The sequence below is a fragment of the Cydia fagiglandana genome, chromosome 10, assembly GCF_963556715.1.
Source record: "Cydia fagiglandana chromosome 10, ilCydFagi1.1, whole genome shotgun sequence".
NCBI classification, from domain to species: domain Eukaryota; kingdom Metazoa; phylum Arthropoda; class Insecta; order Lepidoptera; family Tortricidae; genus Cydia; species Cydia fagiglandana.
In genome coordinates this window covers 9426468-9450684 of record NC_085941.1, presented here as the reverse complement: position 1 = coordinate 9450684, position 24217 = coordinate 9426468, and the positions used below count along the sequence as shown (strand labels likewise).

The 24217-nt window shown below is 37.1% G+C and overlaps 1 protein-coding gene across 2 annotated transcripts in view; it reads left to right on the top strand.

Moving 5' to 3' along the window:
- LOC134668079 (uncharacterized) overlaps positions 1-24217 on the top strand; it is a 53852-nt gene that overhangs the window by 12145 nt on the left and 17490 nt on the right. Inside the window, exons 1-3 of one of the 2 annotated variants that reach the window (XM_063525558.1) lie at positions 6340-6458; positions 12478-12595; positions 18856-18981. In XM_063525558.1, coding sequence (XP_063381628.1) covers positions 12485-12595; positions 18856-18981 — 237 coding nt within the window. In that variant the 5' untranslated portion in view covers positions 6340-6458; positions 12478-12484. Of the gene's footprint in view, positions 1-6339; positions 6459-12477; positions 12596-18855; positions 18982-24217 lie in introns of those variants that run through there. The other variant, XM_063525557.1, reaches the window with a different exon arrangement.

Genomic DNA, 24217 nt, shown 5'->3' with positions numbered 1-24217 from the left:
TGGTTGCTTAGGGCTAGCTAACTGATGCTTACACTGGTCATTCATATTAAGAAGTAATTTAGTAAGAAAGATCCTTACTTAAAACTTTGACATTGAAATTTATGACTTATGTCATTGATACAAAGTTTAATTCTACTTACTTACTTTTGTGAGATATTTAATTTTTTTTTCTGAATAGCCTACTATAAGTATGAGAGAGTAAAAGATCTGCAAAATGCAACCTTATTATAAAGCAAATAAGTTTAAATTTCGAACGGGCTTTCCAACCAATGGACTATCGCAGTGTGCTCAGTAAGAATCATATTTATTATTGGAGTTTATCAGTTCAAATTTAAATTAAGAATTCCGTTCTTCACTGTGGTTGTGTTTTTTTTTTCACATTAGAGCACATAGAGTTAGTAAAGCGATAGAATAGAGATAATAAAGTCATTCAATATTTAGATTTTACTGAGAGTATCTGATTCGTCGAAACAGTACCTATTCCTTTTCATTAAGTACCATTACATTTATGTATTAATTGTATAAAGTATGTATATTTTTGAACCGATCGGTGAGAGCAGCAACTAGATACTGTTCTGTTACGAAAAAAAAATTAAAATTCACAATTCACAGTTTTTGGAAACAAAGGTAAAGTTGACGAAATATAAAGTAAGCCGATCTTGATCAAACTTGTTTGAGTGACAAAAATGTCAGTTAAGATTTGGTACTTACTCATGAATTCCAGTTCTACTAAAATATTTTTGCTTTTAAAAACTGATGTACAATAAGCCCAAAATTGTCCGGTAAGTTAGGTTTATATTCAAATTATACGCAATTCTTTGTAGCAACTCCGCCAAGTGGACGGAAACAGATACTGGACGGCAACCTGACGCAGTTACCCTACTTGTACTAAAACTTAGACATTTATTATTTTATTAGGTACTTATTTCTGTGACTTATATGAAACATGAGCAAATTGATTAATACTTTACGTTAATTATAATATTTTGAGTCAGAAACAAGCCTAACGTCAAAAACCGAGAAATGCCGAATCACAGACTTAATTGTAATATTATTCCTTTTTGAGTCGTGCCTGCCCAGTCTACAAGTTTAAAATACAACAATTGCGACTATATCAAAGATTATGAGGTTGTATGTATACCCAGTATTTTTGACGGATTTAGTTTTTCATGCTCGAAGTTGCCTGTCAACTCTGACGTATATTAAATTGTCAACTATTTTGGTGTTTGAAAGAAAGAATCAATAATTGGCAAAGTGCCGTGACAGAAAAAGCCATTCTCACAAAAAAGAATCAATAATAATGAACATGTTCAGACAAGTGGAAGAATATCATACTTCAATATGTTATGGATGCTAGTAAGATGTAAAAACAACAGTTTAGCGGAATGTCAGTTTACGAAATGGTTTGCACAAATTACAGAGAAATTCATAATAATTGTTTCTACCAGAAATGTGCCTTTACCAAACGTTTTAGATAAACGGTATTAGGCCTATATTATATAAACGTTCTTGATTTCGGTTGGCCGAAATGGGACTTACGATTTTTCCTCTTTTCACCTCCAAGATGAGGTTGATTGTTAGTGTTAGAAAGCTGTAATTTGGTATGGATATACAATCAACCCGACAAGGTGGTAAATAAAATCTTTAATCTCTAAAAAATATATCTAAGGTAGAAGCTTTGTAACTTCTACATTACCTATACTAGCCCAGAGGACTTTAATAAAAGTCCAAACTCCAAGGTTCCAGAGCTCCCAGACATTACCTTCTTATTTCCTAGTCAATAAAATGTACTTATGGGATAAATTAGTATTAGTATCCAAACTTAAAACCACCTAGGGATGTGTCGTACGGTGCTCTGAACACCGTAGTCTTGACTTCGTGCTTGGCCAATTATTAGAGCACCGTACAAAACTTTGTTCACGGTGCTCTTATGGGATCACTTCGGTCTAGCAAATCGGTTAAATGCGTTTTTCTCAAAGACCGTTTGATGTAGGTACCTGAAATTTGGAATAGTTATGGCAAGTACCATCACTAACACTGTGAATAAATCGAAACTGCTTATTTCTGATTTTAGGGGGAAATTTAGGGGTTAAGAGGGGTAGGCTAAATTTTATTTTCAATTGTAAGAATCGTGTGAGGTACCATTAGAAAGCTTGCAAAAAATTGAGTCGATGGACTGATTTTGACTTCATTTTAGAATGCAATAGTTTCGATAAAAAATGCATTTAAAGTTGCAAGTTTTCATACAAAAATTTTCACCTCTGTCCTGGCGATTTTCGAGAAAACTATAGCTAACAGGCAGCTGACCAGTCAATAACCAACTAAAACGAGTATGGAGACGGCGGGAAAATTATCAGGTAAACTCTAACTTTATTAGTTTTTAAACTGCAGCCTGATCTTTGGTTGCTTAGGGCTAGCTAACTGATGCTTACACTGGTCATTCATATTAAGAAGTAATTTAGTAAGAAAGATCCTTACTTAAAACTTTGACATTGAAATTTATGACTTATGTCATTGATACAAAGTTTAATTCTACTTACTTACTTTTGTGAGATATTTAATTTTTTTTTCTGAATAGCCTACTATAAGTATGAGAGAGTAAAAGATCTGCAAAATGCAACCTTATTATAAAGCAAATAAGTTTAAATTTCGAACGGGCTTTCCAACCAATGGACTATCGCAGTGTGCTCAGTAAGAATCATATTTATTATTGGAGTTTATCAGTTCAAATTTAAATTAAGAATTCCGTTCTTCACTGTGGTTGTGTTTTTTTTTTCACATTAGAGCACATAGAGTTAGTAAAGCGATAGAATAGAGATAATAAAGTCATTCAATATTTAGATTTTACTGAGAGTATCTGATTCGTCGAAACAGTACCTATTCCTTTTCATTAAGTACCATTACATTTATGTATTAATTGTATAAAGTATGTATATTTTTGAACCGATCGGTGAGAGCAGCAACTAGATACTGTTCTGTTACGAAAAAAAAATTAAAATTCACAATTCACAGTTTTTGGAAACAAAGGTAAAGTTGACGAAATATAAAGTAAGCCGATCTTGATCAAACTTGTTTGAGTGACAAAAATGTCAGTTAAGATTTGGTACTTACTCATGAATTCCAGTTCTACTAAAATATTTTTGCTTTTAAAAACTGATGTACAATAAGCCCAAAATTGTCCGGTAAGTTAGGTTTATATTCAAATTATACGCAATTCTTTGTAGCAACTCCGCCAAGTGGACGGAAACAGATACTGGACGGCAACCTGACGCAGTTACCCTACTTGTACTAAAACTTAGACATTTATTATTTTATTAGGTACTTATTTCTGTGACTTATATGAAACATGAGCAAATTGATTAATACTTTACGTTAATTATAATATTTTGAGTCAGAAACAAGCCTAACGTCAAAAACCGAGAAATGCCGAATCACAGACTTAATTGTAATATTATTCCTTTTTGAGTCGTGCCTGCCCAGTCTACAAGTTTAAAATACAACAATTGCGACTATATCAAAGATTATGAGGTTGTATGTATACCCAGTATTTTTGACGGATTTAGTTTTTCATGCTCGAAGTTGCCTGTCAACTCTGACGTATATTAAATTGTCAACTATTTTGGTGTTTGAAAGAAAGAATCAATAATTGGCAAAGTGCCGTGACAGAAAAAGCCATTCTCACAAAAAAGAATCAATAATAATGAACATGTTCAGACAAGTGGAAGAATATCATACTTCAATATGTTATGGATGCTAGTAAGATGTAAAAACAACAGTTTAGCGGAATGTCAGTTTACGAAATGGTTTGCACAAATTACAGAGAAATTCATAATAATTGTTTCTACCAGAAATGTGCCTTTACCAAACGTTTTAGATAAACGGTATTAGGCCTATATTATATAAACGTTCTTGATTTCGGTTGGCCGAAATGGGACTTACGATTTTTCCTCTTTTCACCTCCAAGATGAGGTTGATTGTTAGTGTTAGAAACATGGACCTAGAATACTACGGACGTAGTTTTGCTAAGACAAAGACTGTGATTCCATCATCCACCAATTTCCTAGTATTTACGCGTGACACACACACATTGACAGTTATCTCAATGCCCTCATCCACCAATTTGCCGTCAGACGGATCAAAACGTCAGTGAAGTAAATTTGTCCAAGAAAAATTTAAAATATGCCGGCATGTGTACTTAAAACCTGCAAGAATTGTACCGATCGAAAGAAAAAAAGTGACGGAATAACTTTTCATAGCTATTTTTATCAATTATCATGGTATTGTACATAAAATCTCCATATTTCATTGTTTATAAATGCGAAACAGGAGTGTGACCAGGAAGTTGAATAGGGTAATTTCCCGAAAATAGGGTAATTGATGCCCTTCTTATTAAATCATTATGTATACTATAAGCGATCATTTAGGACATTTAGCTAAATAGCTAAATTATTGATTTTGCATTTCAAACTAGGTCGGTATGGTAATTTCCCGATAATAAGGAATTTAAAGACGTTTACATGAACAATTTTTGATAGCTAACGTTTATTTGTTATGTAAGGTAAACATACTCATGGTGCTCGACGCGGTCCCAGTCCAGTACATGTCATCTTGAAACTTAAGTCATTGTCAATAGAGGTGACAGCAAGGTGTCATCTATTGGGCATTAACATGTCGAGCACTAGTACATTTACCTTATATTAATTTTTTATTTAAAACCAGATATGTTACAAGTTAAATATCATTAGGTATTGAAAATAATTTAATAATTTTATAGGTCTTGAAAATGCGCATTGTTGCACAATTACTTTGTGCAACAATGCGCATTTTCAAGACCTATAAATTCAGTTAGGTAGACACTTTTTTATCGTCTAACGTAAAACTGTACTATTTTAATATTTGAAAACAAGGACGACATTGAAAATAATTGTTTCACCATTAGGGGAGAATTTGTGTTACATGGTATCACTCGTCTACACGCACACTTTCAAACCGTCCGCCATTGCAGGGTCACAGTTTGTCTTAAGTGACATTCCCTCTGTCAAATATATAACTCTATGGTTAGAAAGCTGTAATTTGGTATGGATATACAATCAACCCGACAAGGTGGTAAATAAAATCTTTAATCTCTAAAAAATATATCTAAGGTAGAAGCTTTGTAACTTCTACATTACCTATACTAGCCCAGAGGACTTTAATAAAAGTCCAAACTCCAAGGTTCCAGAGCTCCCAGACATTACCTTCTTATTTCCTAGTCAATAAAATGTACTTATGGGATAAATTAGTATTAGTATCCAAACTTAAAACCACCTAGGGATGTGTCGTACGGTGCTCTGAACACCGTAGTCTTGACTTCGTGCTTGGCCAATTATTTAATTCCTGGTGATGATTTTTCTCTCAGTGTATCGAAAATAAAAAGTGAAATACCAAACTGAGCGAAACCATTATATCTTTTACCTTTAAAAGAGCAATACTAGTATATTTATTTATTTATATATAAGTATATCTCGGACGCGGCTTTAACGATTTCGATGAAATATGCTATATTGGGGTTTTCGGGGGCGAAAATCGATCTAGATCTTATATCTGAGGAAACGCGCATTTTTGAGTTTTTATGTTTTCCGAGCAAAGCTCGGTCACCCACATATTTTATAAATAACGTGACAGATGCGTAATTGCGTACATGCGTGGGTCTATCACGTACGATTAAGTAAATTTTATAGGTACAATCCTCCATGGCTTTCATAAATTTTTTAAAATCTTGATATAGAATGCATCGGTTCGTAACTCCAAAATGGTTTATTAAGTTGAATTGAATAAGTGTAGTCACGCAAAAAACAAACAATTGTGATGAATAAACTTATACTATATGTTAATTAAGTTTAACAAATAAAATATTGTTACTCTCAGCTCAGATGGTGTCAAACGAGCGTCAGCTATTAATCTTCATTAAATCAAGCCGTAACACAGGATCATTTAAAAGTTAAAACTATGAGCAAGTCGTAAAATTCACTGTAGCGTTTTATGCCTAAACGCGCTAAAAATTAACCTGTTGCCATCTGCGGACGAGGCTAATTTGAATGTGTATTTTCGTTATAAAATGGACGTAGGTACGTTGTACAAAATAAAACCTATTCCACAACCACAAGAGTGACGCGATCATTCTCGACGACAATGTTATGTGCTCAACTGGAACACCGGATAAGAATTAGTTTTTAATCTCATCTCCTTGTTCAAATATAATTGCGTAACAATTTGAAATACAACAACAAATAGAATCCTTTTGTAAACCAGCTCAACCAGTGACGATTACCATAAACATTAACATTCGACATGGTCTATAAACATAACCGTGCCTCCGCGAAGTTCAGTCGTTATCAAGCTTCCTTGGTGCTACGTATTCAAGCCATCTTTCAAGTTGTTGAAAAGTTCAGCTATTTTGCAGCATTTTGAAGGAATTGGTGAGAAAGCTCTTTAGAATACTTATCTCTGAACCGACCCACGCCACGCTAAAACCCGGTCCGAATTCATCTCAAAAAGTTAGCAATCGCCTGATCAGTATCATCACTTGAAGTTTTTATCATCTGTATACCTACTTTATTAGTTCGGTTCTTTTGTTTGTTAGTCTGGCGATGAAATTTTATTCAACATGCATTAGGTATTCGATTAATTCAAACATATTTGTAGTTTGTCACGCTTAGCTTCGCAAATTATACGGTAGTGCCGGTAGTTTTATGTTTTAGCTTAAAAACTCATCTCATCATCATCGGATTAGAGTGAAGTAATGCAAATTTAAAATGTAATTTGTTCAGAATCGATTTAAGTTTTGAAACTATTGTTACCAGGGGCGAAAGCAAAACTTTTTAATTTAATGCCGAAAGATATCACGCTGTCTATTTAAGTACCGTAAAACGGGCTGAGTAGGTTTCGCGGGGAGAGTTGGGTTATGAATGGGGAGAGAAGGTTTGAGCGGGGGCTGAGAAGGGATTTTAAGGCTACTGCTACAAAAATAATGTATTCCAATTTAAAATGGGGCTATTGTAATACGCATAATAAAAAAAATCGATCCAACAATCTTCCAAAATCACCTTTGTATGAAAAACCTTCTCACCCCAAATACGAGGCACTATGGGGTGAGGTGGGTTTTCCTCTTTATCGTCAAAGTTATGAAATGGAACTACCCAAAATAAAACATAACAAACTATAATACAAACGTCCGAACCACTTATTATATACACCATTCAGTTTTCACATGTAAAAATAAAATTTTATCGAGGTTTGAAAGTCAAATTTCACCCAACTCACCCCATTTTACGGTACCTTTAGTTTGCATCGTAAGATTTTATGCCTTAGTAACAATGTTAAAAAGTGACTATTACCTTTCATCATAATGGTATAGAGTGTTATCAATAATTGTTATTTTGCAACGGCGCCAGATAACTTGCTCCCGAGTTTATCTGCTATCACAGAATGTAAACAAAACCCCACGCAAATACTTAAGAAGGCCATTTCGTCACGCAGAACTAATTACTTGTGCATAAACAATTCCACAGCATAGTGTATTTTTTATTATTCATACTTACGCTAAAGTGTTAGCTACCTCATTAAAACGTCTATTATTAAAATATTTACCTGTTATTCCCAAATAATAGTAAAAACTGACAATGTGCTAATGAGCACTAAAGTTAGGTGTAAGTTAGGTTACATTTTTCTTCTTGTATTATAAAATAAAAAGAAAAACGGTCACATTATCGCACATGTCGCAGACGAGGACAAAAAGTTATGAAAAATTAAACTTTTGTAACCGTCTGGCAATACTGCTAATCCGACTCCCGGACGCAATGTTTTGTACAATTTATAGCATCACGCAATATTTTATAACGTCTAGTTTTTTTCTTGTGTATCCTTTCAATTTTATTATTCTTTGTTTTTAGTAAGTACCTATTTTTAATTTCATAATCACACAACACAAAAAGATCAACAAAAAACGTTGTTTCGTTGATACGTATTAAAAATAATGACCAAGTTATCTTTGTCATAATTTAAAAAACCCTTGTACTTCTCATTAATATATTGTTATTCTATTCTACGAGCTCAATACATTAGGACCTACCTTCAGTTCCCCTTAAAAATCATGTGGCAGCTGTTCTTCCACCTGTCGAGTTCCATAAAATATTGTATCAAATAAAAAGGGTGATGGCAATTCACCTAAATTACAGTGCTTTCTAATGAACACTATCTGCCCAATCTGGTAGGTGATTGTAGGCTTTTAACTAATACCTGCCAAATACTAGGGCAAAGCGTACCTAATTGCAATCGGGATGAAATAGTTTATAAATATTTTTTTGTACCAAGCAGATACGTCTGTTTAAAAGAAGCAAATCAACCCTACACATGGTTCATGGTTTGATCTAATAAATTACGCATTGTATTGTATGTTATTCATATGTAGATTATAAAGTAAGGTAATAACACGGTAATTTAAGATTTAGTTGATGTTAAATATTTAGTATGAAAAAAAAACAAAAAGAGTTAACACATCGATCGTTTATCATGCACTGCACATGTTACATTATTATGACTAATTCCTTACATTATACTGGCTATAGCATATGGCGCTAGCTGACATGGTGGTCAAATGACGTACGCCCCATTGTTCATGTTTTCAATGTATGTAAATTACAATTATTTAAAGTAGGTACAGGTACATGCTGTATTATTCAGGCCTATTATTTCCGTACCGTTGGAATAAAAATAAAAGGGAATTGGGGAAGACGCCTTGTGTTAATGTTACTTTGCGATCCAATCATTGGTCAATTTCCATACGATTTTGATAAACTGATAACTGAGATCTTACTATGCGCAGAATACTCAAATGAATGATAGATATTACGTAGGTATACTGAGTAAAATATGCGATATAGCCGGTTTATATTCTGCAAACTATTAATAATCCCGGAAACTAAAGGCAATATTTACCTATATTAATAAATAGATATGACATAGGATAATATGCTGCTGTGATTCTTAAGTACTTAGTATAAAAGTAAACGTACTTTAATTCGAGTACCTATACATTTTATTATAAATTTGCGGACTTGTTAATCTTCTTAATTATTTATTTACAAACAAGATATACCGGGTGTGGCCTGTAATATGAGCAAAAAATTTAACTGTAGGCTGTACTCCTCATACTGATCAACATATGTTCAGCAACTTTTGAAAATAACTCGTAGTTTGATTTTTAATACACTTTAAAGGTTATTCAAAGACGCAATGTATTGCGAATTTTGTTATGTTTAAGTCTTGACAAGCAACGTCAATCACAATGATATGGCGTGGCGATGGCGTCCATTGAAGATAATATTTATTTTGTATGGAAAATAGGGAGTCAAAATACTTCATAAATTTTAAAAGTTGTTGATCAAAAGTGTCACCAGTTGAGGAGTCCAATCTATGTTTTAATTATTTGCTCATGTTACAGGCCACACCCGGTTTTATTCAGTGGTATTACTAAAAGAAATTATAAATTAATAACTAGCTTAAATCTAAAACAGGCGCTTGAGGCATTGTACTTGTTAATTATATAAGAAAACCGTATTATTATAAATACGAGGGCATAAACTTCCAAGTTCAAGTTATACTTGTAAGTCCACGCTCAGCCTTGCTTCGTACGAGTAGAGGTTACAGCGTTATCCCTTATCAGTGCAGTGCGGGTCGCACGGTCGTCGGTCCACATTACACTTGTTCAATAGACCTTCTTATCAGTACTAACTATTAAAAATTAAGTGGATTTTTCCACTTAGACTTGTTTGTAAGAAATTAAATATAATGTATTTAGATATAACCAGTATAATTAACGGCGAATTAATAATTAACTATTTTAATTGGAGAAAGTAAAAAATATTATGGATTTTGGCAGATATCGATACCGTAATCGTGGGGTACCTATCTCAAATATTCGTTTAGAATTTGTAATGCTGCAGGTCGAAACGACACTGTCTTATGTATTTATAATCTTAGATAAACGGGAATATAATTACGTACTTAAGTAGGAACTTAGGTTTTAAATCATACAAATAGTTTTAATGGGAATAAGACCTAATGCTCTTGCTGTCTCCGTGTCGTTTAGGTACTATGGTTACGTACCTAAACGACACGGAACTTTAACAACGAGAACAATTTTTTTTACTGTGATATATAAATATGTATGTATTATAAATTAAGAAGCGTAATTAGTGTAGAAAATTATTATTTAAACAATTGCATAAAAAATAAGGAACAATCCACGTTGAGAAACATCCGGACTGTTAAGAAGCAACTGGTGATAAAATGTAGGTACTTAAAGGTAGGTAAATAATGCACATTGTTAATTATGAACACTTGAACACTTTATTAAGTAAGTACAGTCGCCATCTGATATATCGGAGCGGACAAGGTGTTCACAATATCTAAACACGCACTCTAACCCCCTGACAATAGAGGCGTGTCTAGATATTTGTGAGCGCCTTAGCCGCTCCGATATATCTTATAGCGACTGTACAACGATTGCGTACGTTAGCGCAAACGCGAAGAAATAAATTGCGAAAAAAGCGCATGTGAAAAATCATCGAATTATTTATCCTAGCCTAGCTCGAAAACTGCGAATAACTTCGGTTAATTAATACGCGGCGCTAGCAGAAAATTCAAATGATAAAATTTATAGCCTACCTTACTCTTAAATGTAAATATTATCATACTACTGACTTATAATAAACTTACATAGTTGTGAATATTGTGTCACCGTTTTCTAATCAGCAAAAAAATTACTATTTTTGCAACGTTATGTATTGTTGTGTTGTGTTACATTGTTTATAAGCAAACACGTTACAAGGGTCATGTACATCGTTTTCTGAAGTCATTATAGGTCCACATTATAATCGTAAGTGCGTCAGAGCTGTCCTATAGTCGTAACTTAACGAATATATTGTATGAGTAGTGTATTTAATCAGCTGTATGTTAATGTTTAAGCATAATCTATTACAGAGTCATGATTGTGATGTTCGTATATATATGTATGTGTATAAAAACGAAAAATTATGTAGTTCACAATCGCACAGACAGTTAAGTACAGACTTACTTTACCATATATTTGATAGACTACACAAACGTGCCAAATCTCGTGGTCTAGTCCAATTCTAGTTTTTTCAGACACTGGATTGAAACTACCTCATTTAACTAAACCGAATTTTCGATAAATTATCTGATGACGCTTAGTTCACGCCGGACGAATGAGAAAAGAGTTACCTACGTAATCGTGTGAGAGAAAAATATCCACACAGAATTTAACAATAAATTCGATTTATTGCAACCTGAAAATTGTGCCTATCATCATCATATCAGCCAGAGGACGTCCACTGCTGGACATACTCGTAGGCCTCCCCCAAAGAGTGCCACAATGACCGGTCTTGCGCCACCCCCATCCAGCGGACTTCCACAACCTTTACCAGGTCATCAGTCCACCTTGTGGAGGGTCTACCCACGCTGCGCCTTCCGGTACGTGGTCGCCACTCGAGAACCTTTCCGCAATTACATATTTCTACAAGTACATATTTCTGCAAATACTCGCGTCAAATTGCAGTACCGCAAACTGCACAGTTTAACGATTGAGATTATCGCTATTCGATTGTTTATTGACCTAGCTTAGGGCGTAGCCCTGGCCTCACTTCCTCAAGCGCTGTGGCAGATGCTACTCGATTACGACTCGCTGTACCTACATTCGCATGATAACTGGTACAAGGCCCTGACTTAAGTACCTTTCATGAATGGTAATTAGTAGGAAAACTAGTCTTTGCTAGCAATAGTGATAAAACGTGATAAATACTTCTTATTAAGTTATTAAGTGATCTTTCTAATCGGTGAATCGTTTATATGTAGGTATTTAATATTTATAGAATATATTTTCGCTAAGTACTAATTTTATCTGCCCCCAAAAGTTTGCCAAGGAGTTAAAAATACATCCGGAAAAAGCAGAACCAACAAATACCTGATTATAAATATCAACACACGGAGTATAGAGTAAAAGGAGCGAAATCTTTTATAGTAGAACAGTTGTAAAAGTTATAGATAGACATTTTTTATTATTATTACACAGTACAGAGCTTAAATCTATACAGATCCCTGCAAAACTGTATTTACAGTTTGCCTGCAGGTAAGAGTCTCTACATACACGTATATACGTATTATTATACTTATTATTTAATATGCATAAGTCATAGGCTTGCGTAAGATATTTAGGCCCACTTGCACCATCCCACTAACCCGGGGTTAAGCGGTTAAATCGTTAACCCATTGTCAAATAGTACTGGTAACCAAGGTAACTCCAGATTTAATCCGTTAACCCCGGGTTAGTGGAATGGTGCAAGTGGGCCTTAATATGTCTGTGTCTCTCGGAAGTTTTGTTATTAAAACCTACTTAGTTTATTTCATTTTTATTTTCAGATCCAAGATGGTGGTGCGAGTAGCAACGGACGAGCGTCCGTTCGAGACGCCCTCGTCGGACGAGAGCGGCCTGGGCCGCGACTCGCCCAGCGAGGAGTCCGAGCCAGAGGCAGCACTGGTAAGCACACTATAGACCCGCCCAACTAGCAAATGTATGTGCTATAAAAGTTGAGAGCACGTTTTTGTTTTCGCTTTTTGGTGCTATAAACGGTGTAAAAACAGTCGAATAAAAGTCCTGTAAGCGTTTACTCAACGCGAAAAGGCGCACTTATACAGACTAAAAGTGTTATAAAAATCGAGTAAGCGCTGTATAAGAAGCAAATCGATGCTGTAAGAGTTGAGTAAAAGTGGATAAAAGCGATTCTAGTGTTTTAATAGCAACGATAGTGCTTTTATTCGACTATTCGTTCTATAAACATTAGCAATTTACTATTACTCAGTGAAAGTGTTCTATAAAAGCAACCGCACTGCTTTTTCTCAGCAAAAATGTTTCGTAAAAGTAGCCGAATTGCTTTTACTCGGCATTTTAAATGTGTAAGAGTGCAGTAAATGCTTTTATTCAACTAATATGTGCTTTTTTTTTTTATTATGAATGGGCTTACTCATGGCCACAGACTAGCCGAGGCGTAGATGTGGCCTACGATGGAGCGAGCTCGCCCAGAAGGTGCCTGTTCACTCTTGATTTGAAGGTTGCCGGGTTATAAGAACACGGAAATATAGACGCCGGCAAGGAATTCCATTCCTTGGCAGTGCGCATAAGGAAAGTAGAAGCAAAGCGCTTCGTGCGAATTGGTGGAATATCTACCATGTAAGGATGGAAACCGGCCGTGCGTCTAAAAGTCCGATGGTAGAATGGGGACGGTGGAATAAGCTCGTGTAGCTCTTGGGCACACTCCCCGAAGTGCAACCTGTAGAATACCGACAGGCTGGCGACTTTCCGCCGATGGGCCAAAGACTGAAGCTTAGCCGTTAGCTTCTTGTCGCCAATCATCCTCCTGGCTCTGCGCTCCACTGAGTCCAAAGCGGCGAGTTGGTATTTAGCTGAGCCATCCCACAGGTGGCTGCAATACTCCATACACGACCGGACTTGAGCTTTGTAAAGTGTTAGAAGCTGTCCAGGTGTGAAGTATCGCTTCACCTTATTTAGGACGCCCAGCTTTCTGGCCGCAGTTTGTGCTTTAGTACTGAACTCAGCTCCATGCCGAGGAGTTCCAGGCTGTCGGCAATAGGTACAGATGCACCCCGGAAAGAAGGAGTCAGGTCGAATGGACTCCGTTTTGCGGAAAATAGACACGTCTGCGTTTTGGAGGCATTGAACGTGACCAGATTGTCATCACCCCACTGGGAAACGAGACTAAGGGTCAAGTTCATTCGCTCAACCATGGCCTCTCTCTGTGAACGTATATCCTCCCTGCTGTCCCCTGCACTAGCCAAATATCTCTCAACAACCGTACTGTCATCTGCATAACCTACAATGCTGGGTTGCAGCATGTCGTTAATGTGGAGCAGGAAAAGGGTTGCGGAGAGAACAGACCCCTGAGGAACACCGGCGTCAATGGCCATGAGGTCTGAAGAGCAGCCATCAATAACTACTCTGATCGACCGTTCACTCAAGAAATCAGATAGCCAGCTACAAAAGTCAGCAGGGATGCCGTATGCAGGAAGCTTGCTAAGGAGACTTGCGTGCCAAACCCTGTCAAAGGCCTTCGAGATGTCCAGTGAAACAGCAAGCGCTTCACCGTTCCTCTCGATGGCCTCGCCGCAGCAGTGCGTGACATACGCTAAAAGATCCCCAGTAGACCGACCTCGGCGAAAGCCATATTGACGGTCACTGAGCAGATAATTTGCTTCGAGGTATGCCAGCAGCTTGCCGTTAAGTACCCTTTCCATGACTTTACAGAGCATGGAGGTAATGGCGATTGGTCGGTAATTGCAGGGATCAGCACGACTACCCTTCTTGGGTACTGGCTGCACGTTTGCAAGCTTCCAGGATTTCGGCACCGTTCTTGTTTGGAGAGAGAGGCGGTACAGGCGTGTCAGTACAGAAGACAACTCAGGCGCACACTGCTTTAGTACACGTGCAGGTATACCGTCTGGTCCACTGGCCTTATTCACTAAAAACGATCTCAGGTAAGCGATTATATTTCAATTATTTGATTAATAAGTTTGAGGCCTAATCGTCTTCACGTATCTTAAAACAAAAAGGTACTTAAGTATTTTTTTACTGCTGTCATCCATGACATTTATTTTTACCGTGATTGTGTACATAAGTTTTTACTGTCTGTAAGTACACGTAATACAGTAAAACCTAGCGCGAAAAATACTTTATTGATAAAACCAAAGGCACTGGTTCATATATATTCATGGGCCGCCTATTTTCTTAAATTTCAATAAAAAAATATTAATTAAAATAAGTAAAAATTTGCTTACACGATCTAGTTTCTGTTATATCTCATTAATTCGACTATAAGTCGAGTAACTGCGTTTACTGCTACACTTATAGCACATGTTGTCGCCATGTTTATGGATTTATAGTCCGGTGGCCGACTGCATGAAACCCTACCTGATAAAAAAATTGAATAATCCTACTCTGTGGGGGTAGCTGACTTTTAGCAGCTTCAACTGCTCTTGGTCGGCCGTGGCTTAACTTGGCAAATTTTTCGCAAATGGCAAAAAAGTGGTACAAATATTCATCAAAAAAACAAAAGTGGTCAGCTACATCCTGTGTTGGCAGGTTCCTGTGTCCGACCGAATTTGTGGTACCACGTGAGCTACAATTTACTTCATCGAAAAATAGAATGTCACTTGTATGGTAGGATTGCTGCCATTCACATTTTTTTTAATGCGGACGGACTGCAAATGCTATCAGGCTAAGGTGAGGCCGACCAAGACATACGTCAACAAATTTAATGTAGGTATTACAGTCAGCTTTTTCATTCTATTTTTCGATGAGGTAAATTGTAGTTGTCACGTGGTACCACAAATTCGGTCGAACACAGGAACCTGCCAACACAGGATGTTGCTGACCACTTTTGTTTTGCTGTCCTCAAAGGCAGCTATCCTACCCTGCAAGTTTCATTCTATTATACGATGGGTTTTTTTTTTTTTGATGAATTTTTGTGCCGCTATTTTGCCATTTACGCAAAATTTGCGAAATTAAGCCGAGGCCGACCAAGAGCAGTTGATGCTACTAAAAGTCAGCTACCCCTACAGAGTAGGATTTTCTATTTTTTTATCAGGTAGGGTTTCATGCAGTTGGCCACCGGACTATATTGAAACGTACAACATGGCTGACTTGTGCTCTTAATGTAGTTCTAAACTCTTTAAAAGTACTCTAAGCTGAATACATTTTGAATAAAACCTGTAAATACACTTCAGCTCCTATAACAGCGGTTTGAGCCCCATTACCCGAATTATGATATAAGCGCGCTGTTACAGCAGCATTGTTGCCAAATGGTTATTGGATTGCTTTTAATAGGCTTTTATAGCAACAGAGAAGAGAGTTGAGTAACAGTTGTATTAAAGCGCCTTATTCAGACAGTTAGCTATTCTATAGCTGTTATATGATTTTAATAGAACAATTATGCTGAATAAAAGTGATTTAGTAGCGCTAATTCAGCATTTATTAAAAGGTGGAATAAAAGTGCTAAAAGATAGTGCTATAAACGTTTATACGACATGATTATAGCACTAATTAGCGAAAATTGCTAAATAGTCGAGTTAACCGCTATTATACGATATATTGGTGTTTCAACAACCGTAACTCGGCTGTTATACGATTACAGGCTGAGTAAATCAATTCTTATACGACTATTTTGCTAGTTGGGCGGGCTCTCCAAACCCAGGCCCGCGAAGCGTTCCAATCTGGCCCGCCGACAGCGGTCCAATCCGGCCCGCGGGAGCCAGGCTCCAGGTGTTCAGCCCTAACAGCAGCAACCAGATACATCGTGTAACGTTAAGTGTCGCACGACGTTATTCCCTATTAGCATAAATCTTAGAGAAAATAACCAACGGAGTGGTCATTAACAGGCGTTCCCCTCTGTCGTAAAAAGGCGGGCGCCAATGGTCAACCACATGTATGGACTGAAGTTAGTATTGACAGTAAGTTCCAAAATATATAAACAAAAAGGTTTTAATAACTAGGATACCTTTTACTACAAACTAAAAATAAAAAAAAATTGACACTTCGTTTTTGACAAACGTATCATTGATAGTTATAAATTAAAAAATGTAATATGGTCCAAAAATTACAATAAAATATACACATACATGGGGTTATACACTTAACCCCATGTTTCTAATAACTTCCGCAGTCACGCTAACAGTAGCAGTTCACATAGGTGTTGTTTTAATAGGTTTTGAGAGAATAAAAAGAGAAATTGAAGATCAAATCCGTCCAGAGAAATGTCTTTCTACGTGCAGTTGTTATAAATAATAGCTTTAATGAAGTAAAGACTACCACAACCAGCAAATGCCAAAATTTAATTACGGAATCTTAACATGACCTCACTATCAAAAAAAGAGAAAAGGAAGAGATATTTGCGAAACGCGGCACTGAGTGTTATCAACGGGTGCATAATCGGAGTTGTGACCCTTGCTTTTTCTGAATTGATCCTGACCGTACTCCTGCTGCTGTTGTAGAATTCTAATTCCATTCTATTCGAGAAGTATTCTATTCTAACTCGTTCAAGATGGCCATGCAAAGAGCGTGGAAGAGGCGGAAACAGATTTTAGCCAAAACGGCTGATGTTGTTTTAGAAACCTGTGCTTGGGCGTTAATGATAATAGGCGCGTACATCATTCTTACAGTTTAACATAACCATTCGTCTAGTTAAATACAATAGTCATGTTGATACTCAATTTTGTAAACCTACTGTTGAATAAATAGATAATTATTGTAATAATTTGAGGGTTTTATTCAAGTGGCTAGTTCCATTGATAGAAGTTACAAGAAACGTTAGGTAAGCAATTAGTTGATTAATTGATCGCCTATAGTGTAAGTGTAATGGTGTTAGGGTGGCAACAGTTACCATCGGCGTCGAAGCCTGCTTTAGACAAGGTCACAGGGAAACAGCTAGGATTAGTTTTGGAAACTAATTTAGGCTAGACTTTATAAAGATACGACATCGTCAGGAAAATCATCAGTGGGTAATTCCAGAGAGTTTTTGGTTTTGGCAATCAGGTGGCCTTACAGAGTCAGGTCGTAATATATTATGCAAATTAAAACCCCTACTTATTTTAATCCGTTTGAAAGCTACGAAAAAAATACATATAGTCAGCAGCAGAAGATGCTAAGCGGACGAGGTGTTCAAAATACCTTAACACGCTCTTATTCTCTTAATAATAAAGTTGCGTCAAGATCATTTTGAACACCTGGCCCTCTTAGCGACTTTTGCTATTGACTGTACATGAAAAGATACACATGTGTAGGTATAAACTTATAATAATATAATTGATGATTGATGATTGTAGTTCTATTTATTATGGGTTTAAACTTATAATAATATTATATTATATTATATAATAGTATATTATATTATTATAAGTTTAATACTGAACATGTAAACAAGTACTATGTCAAGTATGGAGATGGATATGTATGTAGGTACTTATGTATTGCCTATTTTGTGCAAATTAGCGTGGTCAGAGCCTATTCATATAATTATGTATTTTAAAATATTGTATGATAGAGTCAGACCAAGAATAGTCTATGCAGCGGATTTGATAGCCCACGCAGTGAAAGTGTTATAGTAAACGTCAAACTTCTATGAAACTATGACGTGCGTGGGCTATCAAATCCGCTGCAGACTTTTTTTGCTCCGACTGGTCTAGGAACTCTTTGATTGTGGAATACATTTTAAACTCTTCGCTCGCGAAAGAATATTATATCAGCGGGCAACATCCGAAAGTAAATACTTCAACTTCATAATGTCAAACAATAGTTATGTTAGTTATAAATTATACTGCTGGAGATGGATAATGTTCTTATAATATCTGACAATAGCACCGTGGACGAGAGTCCAGGTCGAGTAGAAGAAACTTTGGTAAAGTATAGTTTCGTCCCATAAATATTGTTTATATACAAGGATTCTCTCTAACCCAGAAACGTGGACCACGCCCCGCTAATGCCTGAACAAATTTTCCTCCTGATTCTTTACTTCCTCTTTTATCAATATTAAACTTTAAAACGTGAGACATATTTAAAAATGTTTCGGGCTTCCTCATCTTCCTCACGCTCGAGTGCTCGAAACATGTCGCCAATAGCGACTAAAAATTCAAGCGAGTGAAACCGTTGTCGTCTGAACAGTTCCTCTCTTATCAAGCTAAACCTCATATTTACATCGTTATGACGTCACTCAATCTGATCTTGATTTGCAGGTGGTCCCACCCGATGGTGGCTGGGGCTGGGTCATCGTGTTCGCTTCCTTCATGTGCAACGTCGTCGTGGACGGCATCATATTCTGCGGAGGCATGCTCAACGATCCCATCAAGAAAGAATTTAACGTAAGTGCACTTTAGGGTTTTTATATCCACTCACATGCTTTTGGCAACTGTAGTTGCCAGCTGTGACCCTTATTTTATAATAATAATAGAGATCACTAAAAAATATCAATCATGTGAGTGGCCAGATCACGTCGGGGTCACAACTTTAGGGTTTATTATGTGTACCCTCTATACATCACTGGTGCGGGTAGCGTGGTTGTTGGTAATTAAATAATAAGCACTGATATTACCGACTCCAATATGTTACACAATAATCACATACAATTAAGAATTCACATTAATGTTGTATGATCGGTGGTTAGGGTGGGACTGGTTTTTAGCGGGGCCTGTACCGTAATCACGGGCTTTGCCTAGTCAGCTTAGATCACACTAGGTACACGGGCACTGCTAAAGTGTCCCTACAGAACTTAAATTATAGTAAGTTATGACACATCGGAAATTCTAGATTCTAATGCCCAACTACAGAATCATAAAATTATTGTTTTTTTTATGAACGGTGCGAACTTGAGAGTCGAGAGGAAAATGTTATTATATTTTTTTATATACATCTGTGACGGATTAGAGTTCAAGAAAAATTGTATGGCTCTAATCTCAACATGTAGATATGTATGAAAGAAATAACTGCTGCCCTCCGTAACCTGACCAGTGATCATTATCAATGTGTATTTATATAAGTACGGTAATGATTGTAATGAATGAACAAGACTTTATTTTGCGTGATATTTCTGTAGCCGTTTAGGTAATTAGATATCAAGAGCTCTCGTGCATGGGCATGTGTTTTGAGGCAATAATAATATAACTTATTCAATTGGCCAATTAAAATAATCTGAGCTGCAGACATCTGTCTGCTAAAGTGATCTTTGCTACTGAATGACCGGTTTTGAGCAGTCATGCTAGGTTAATGTTGAGGTCATAGCAAAATGATGATTAGTATACTGCATTTGTATAGGACTTTTTTTATTGCTACTGTGTTATTTTTATTCATTTAAAGTTAATGACAATAAATATTTACAATATTTACATTAGTCAATTTTCGAAGAACCCTAATGTCACCTGGGACGTAGTCCCCAGGACACTGGCCGTACTTGGTTGGTAATAATGAAGTAGTTAGTCTTCACGAGTATAATGTTGATTGAGTTCGGAATTCGAACATTAAGTATACATGTGTCTGCGCAGTTATTTTCGTCTTCAACCACACCCTCGGCGTCGCCACTTACGTCATGGTCGGGCCTCCATATTAATTCTTGGAGAATTGGCAGCAAATTTATGACGACCGCGTGATCTTATCATGATCATGACCTCTTTGATCATTTTGTTTGTACTTCTCGCTATCGAAAAACGAACAGAGATCAAGTTGAAGGGCGTCATTAAAATATTGCGTCATCGTTTTTCAAGGTTTTTGCCATTTTTTATGTTATGTGTGGCCAAATCTACATAGCGTAACAAACTGTTGTGTTCATTACGTATTTTAAACATATACGCACTTACTCGGTTTTTGACCGTCTGATTCTTAACCTTGTATTCTTTTGCGTCGTTTTTAAATTCCTTTTTTTAATTTGTATCTACATATTCTATTATTTATATTACAATAATTGTCTTAAATGATAGTAGATTACATAACAAAGTTCCTATACTTGGAGAGTTTGAGTCAATGTTTAAACCGTTTCTGTTTACCTCACTCATATTATGATAATAATCTTGACTTGCTGCCTTACAATTTTTACTTTGTTTTTATTTCTGTTTACTGTATTTTTTTTTTTTTGTAATCTCACAAGCTAACCAGCAGGATAAGCAGGGGTGTGTGTTTATTTTCATTTTCATTGTTATATCTTGTAATTATAATTTAGTCTTATCAATTTTTGTATTTATATTGATATATATTTATTACGTATTTTATTATTTATGTCGGACGATGAAACTTTTTATTCTGCTAGTATTGACAGTATTTCTTTTCATTCTGTAGATTCCTTAGATACTTCTCATTCTTTGGGCTCTCTCGTGTCTCGCGAATTTCTCAACTCCGGTGACTTTAATGTATGCCATATTAATGCCCAAAGTATCCCCTCTCACTATAGCGAGCTTATTGAGACATTTCAGTCCGACTTTGTCCACGCCATCTTGGTGTCGGAAAGCTGGTTGAAGCCTACCCTCGTCTCGACCTCCTATGCCTTACCTGGATATGTGTTGATCAGGAATGACCGAATCGGCAAGGGTGGTGGTGGCGTAGCCATTTACCTTAGAAGTACCATTCCGTACAAATTGCTCAATTCGACTCCTTCTCTTTACTCTGGCTCAGCGGAATGGATATTTCTCGAGGTGAATGTCAAAGGGGTTAAGGCAGTACTGGGTGTCATTTATAGTCCCCCTACCGTTGATTATTTTTCTCATCTGGAACGGATTCTGGAGTCCGTGTCCGTGAGTTCTGATTACACACATCACCTGATCATGGGGGATCTAAACACTGACCTTTTGAAAGACACATCACATTCTCGTAAACTTAGGTCACTACTTCAGTCGGTCAGCTTCTCTCTTCTCCCATTGGGCCCCGCTCATCATACGGCGTCATCGGATACTTGGCTCGATGTGATCATTACTTCATCGCCAAATCTTGTCACCAAGCATGGTCAGTTCATGGCGCCAGGTTTCTCTCACCACGACCTTGTATTTGCATCCTACAAAATCAAGGCACCTAAATGCAAACCTACTCTCATTCATATGCGTAGCTACGCCAAGATTAATACTGAATCTCTTTTAAATGACGCCGCTGCTATCGATTGGTCTCCTGTGCTCTCGACCTCATCTAATGACGCTAAGGTCTCTCTGTTTAATGATGCGATTTTAGGGCTTTTCGACAAACATGCGCCTGTTCATACAGTTAGAGTTCGGCGACCGCCGGCTCCTTGGATCACTGAGGGCGTCCGAATGGCAATGAGGAGGAGGAATAGAGCTTTCGGGCTCTTTAAACGTGACCGCACGGATGACAATTGGAAACTCTTTAAGGCAGCTCGTAATCGTTGCAACCAGATGGTACGTACAGCGAAGCGTCATTTTATTCACCGTAATGTTTCCTCTTCGTCTATGGCCGATGTTTGGAAATTCCTCAGATCTCTTGGCCTGGGAAAACCCTCCAATAGTTTTAATGGCAGCTCATTTTCTCTAAATGACCTTAACAGGCATTTTTCCTCCGCTCCTTCTATTGACACCGCTATTAAGGCCTCTACCCTCTCTGACATCTCTTCTTTGACTTCTCCTGTCACAGATTCTTTCTCATTCTGTCCTGTCTCTGAAAGTGACATAAAAGTCATTATTAAGGCTATCAAGTCAAAAGCCGTGGGTTGTGATGATGTCAGTCGTTACATGATTGTGTCAGTCCTCGACTGTGTGCTTCCTGTGATAGCTGACATCATCAACTCTTCACTGGCCTCTGGTGAATTCCCTTCTCTTTGGCGTAAAGCTTTTGTGATTCCGCTGCCTAAAATTAGTAATCCCACCATTCTCAGTAATTTTAGGCCCATTTCAATTCTCCCTTTCCTTTCGAAAATAGCTGAAGCGGTTGTGCATAAGCAACTTTCGGCCTTCGTTTACTCGCACAACCTTTTAAGCCCTTTGCAGTCTGGTTTCCGGCCAAGTCATAGCACCAGTACTGCGCTTATTAAGGTAACTGAAGACATCAGGCGGGGCATGGAGAATCAAATGGTCACGGTCCTTATTCTTATTGACTTCTCTAACGCATTTAATACCGTTGACCATGACATTCTCCTTGCCTTGCTCAAACATATGAGAGTCTCTGATATAGCCCTTCACTGGTTCGCTGCCTACTTGCGGGGGCGCCAGCAGGCAGTCCGAGTTGACCGGTCTTTGTCTGACTGGTATGATCTGGCGACTGGCGTGCCCCAAGGAGGTATTTTATCCCCACTTCTTTTTTCCACCTTTATTAATTTTATTACACCTGACCTTCGCTGTTCCTACCAACTGTATGCTGACGACTTGCAACTCTACGACCAGTGCTCCGTGACTGACCTCCCAACTTGCATTGATAAACTTAACCTGGACCTTTTTCATATCCAGAAGTGGTCTGAGAGGTTCGGCCTGTTTGTAAATCCGTCAAAGTGCCAGGCTATTGTTATAGGTAGTTCCAAGCAGCTTGAAAAACTAGACTTGGACGCACTTGCACCTGTAAGCTTTAACGGCTCCCCAATAACATTTAGTCAGAGCGTTAAAGACTTGGGCGTTCTTTTCGATAACACCTTGAGTTGGAGAGCACAGGTCACTGAAATCAGTCGTAAGGTCATGGGCTCCCTTCATTATCTGAACAGACTGAAACACTTCTTACCGGTCAAAACTAAAGTTGCATTAGTTAACGCCCTTTTACTACCCATTATTGACTATGGTGATGTCTGCTATCCGGACTTAAACGAAGAGCTTCTTGATAAATTGGATCGCCTGCTTAATAACTGCATTCGCTTCATTTTCTGCCTCCGCAAATATGATCACGTTTCTTCTTTTCGCTCTCAGCTTGGCTGGCTTCCCATCCGACAACGTCGCAACATTCGCTTGCTTTCCACTCTTTTTTCTGTGCTTAATGATCCACTCTCTCCGGAATACCTCAAATCCTTCTTTCAATACTACGGCGTTTCTCGCGTCCGCCAACTTCGCTCTTCTGGCAATATGTCTCTGTCCATCCCTCCTCACCGAACCGGGTTCATGTCGAATTCGTTCACTGTGCAGGTGGCGCGTCTTTGGAACGGACTTCCTTTTAACATAAAAAATGCGCCTAATAAGTTCGCTTTCAAAAAATCCGTACGTGCTTTCTTTGCTAGCAGAATGAAAAAATCTTAGTGTATTATTAGTTTCATAATATGTTTCGTCGTTATTTATTTATATATTTATAAATATATATATATATATGTATATATATATTATAGTATATGTGTACAGTATATTTGTATAGGTAATTAATATGTTATACGTAATTTATTGTTCGTTTTTGCTGTTGTAATTATAGCACCGCTCACAATCTCTCTGCTTAGCCTTAAGGTTGACTGGTAGAGAATGCCTTATGGCATTAAGTCCGCCTTTTGTACTATAAGATTTTTCTTTTGTGCAATAAAGATTAAATAAATAAATAAATAAATAAATACTTAGATAGTAATAATATAGGTAAGTTAATGTTAAGTAAGACTATTTTTCTGTACTAAATATTATATTTAGTTAATGTATTTAGTTATAAGGATAA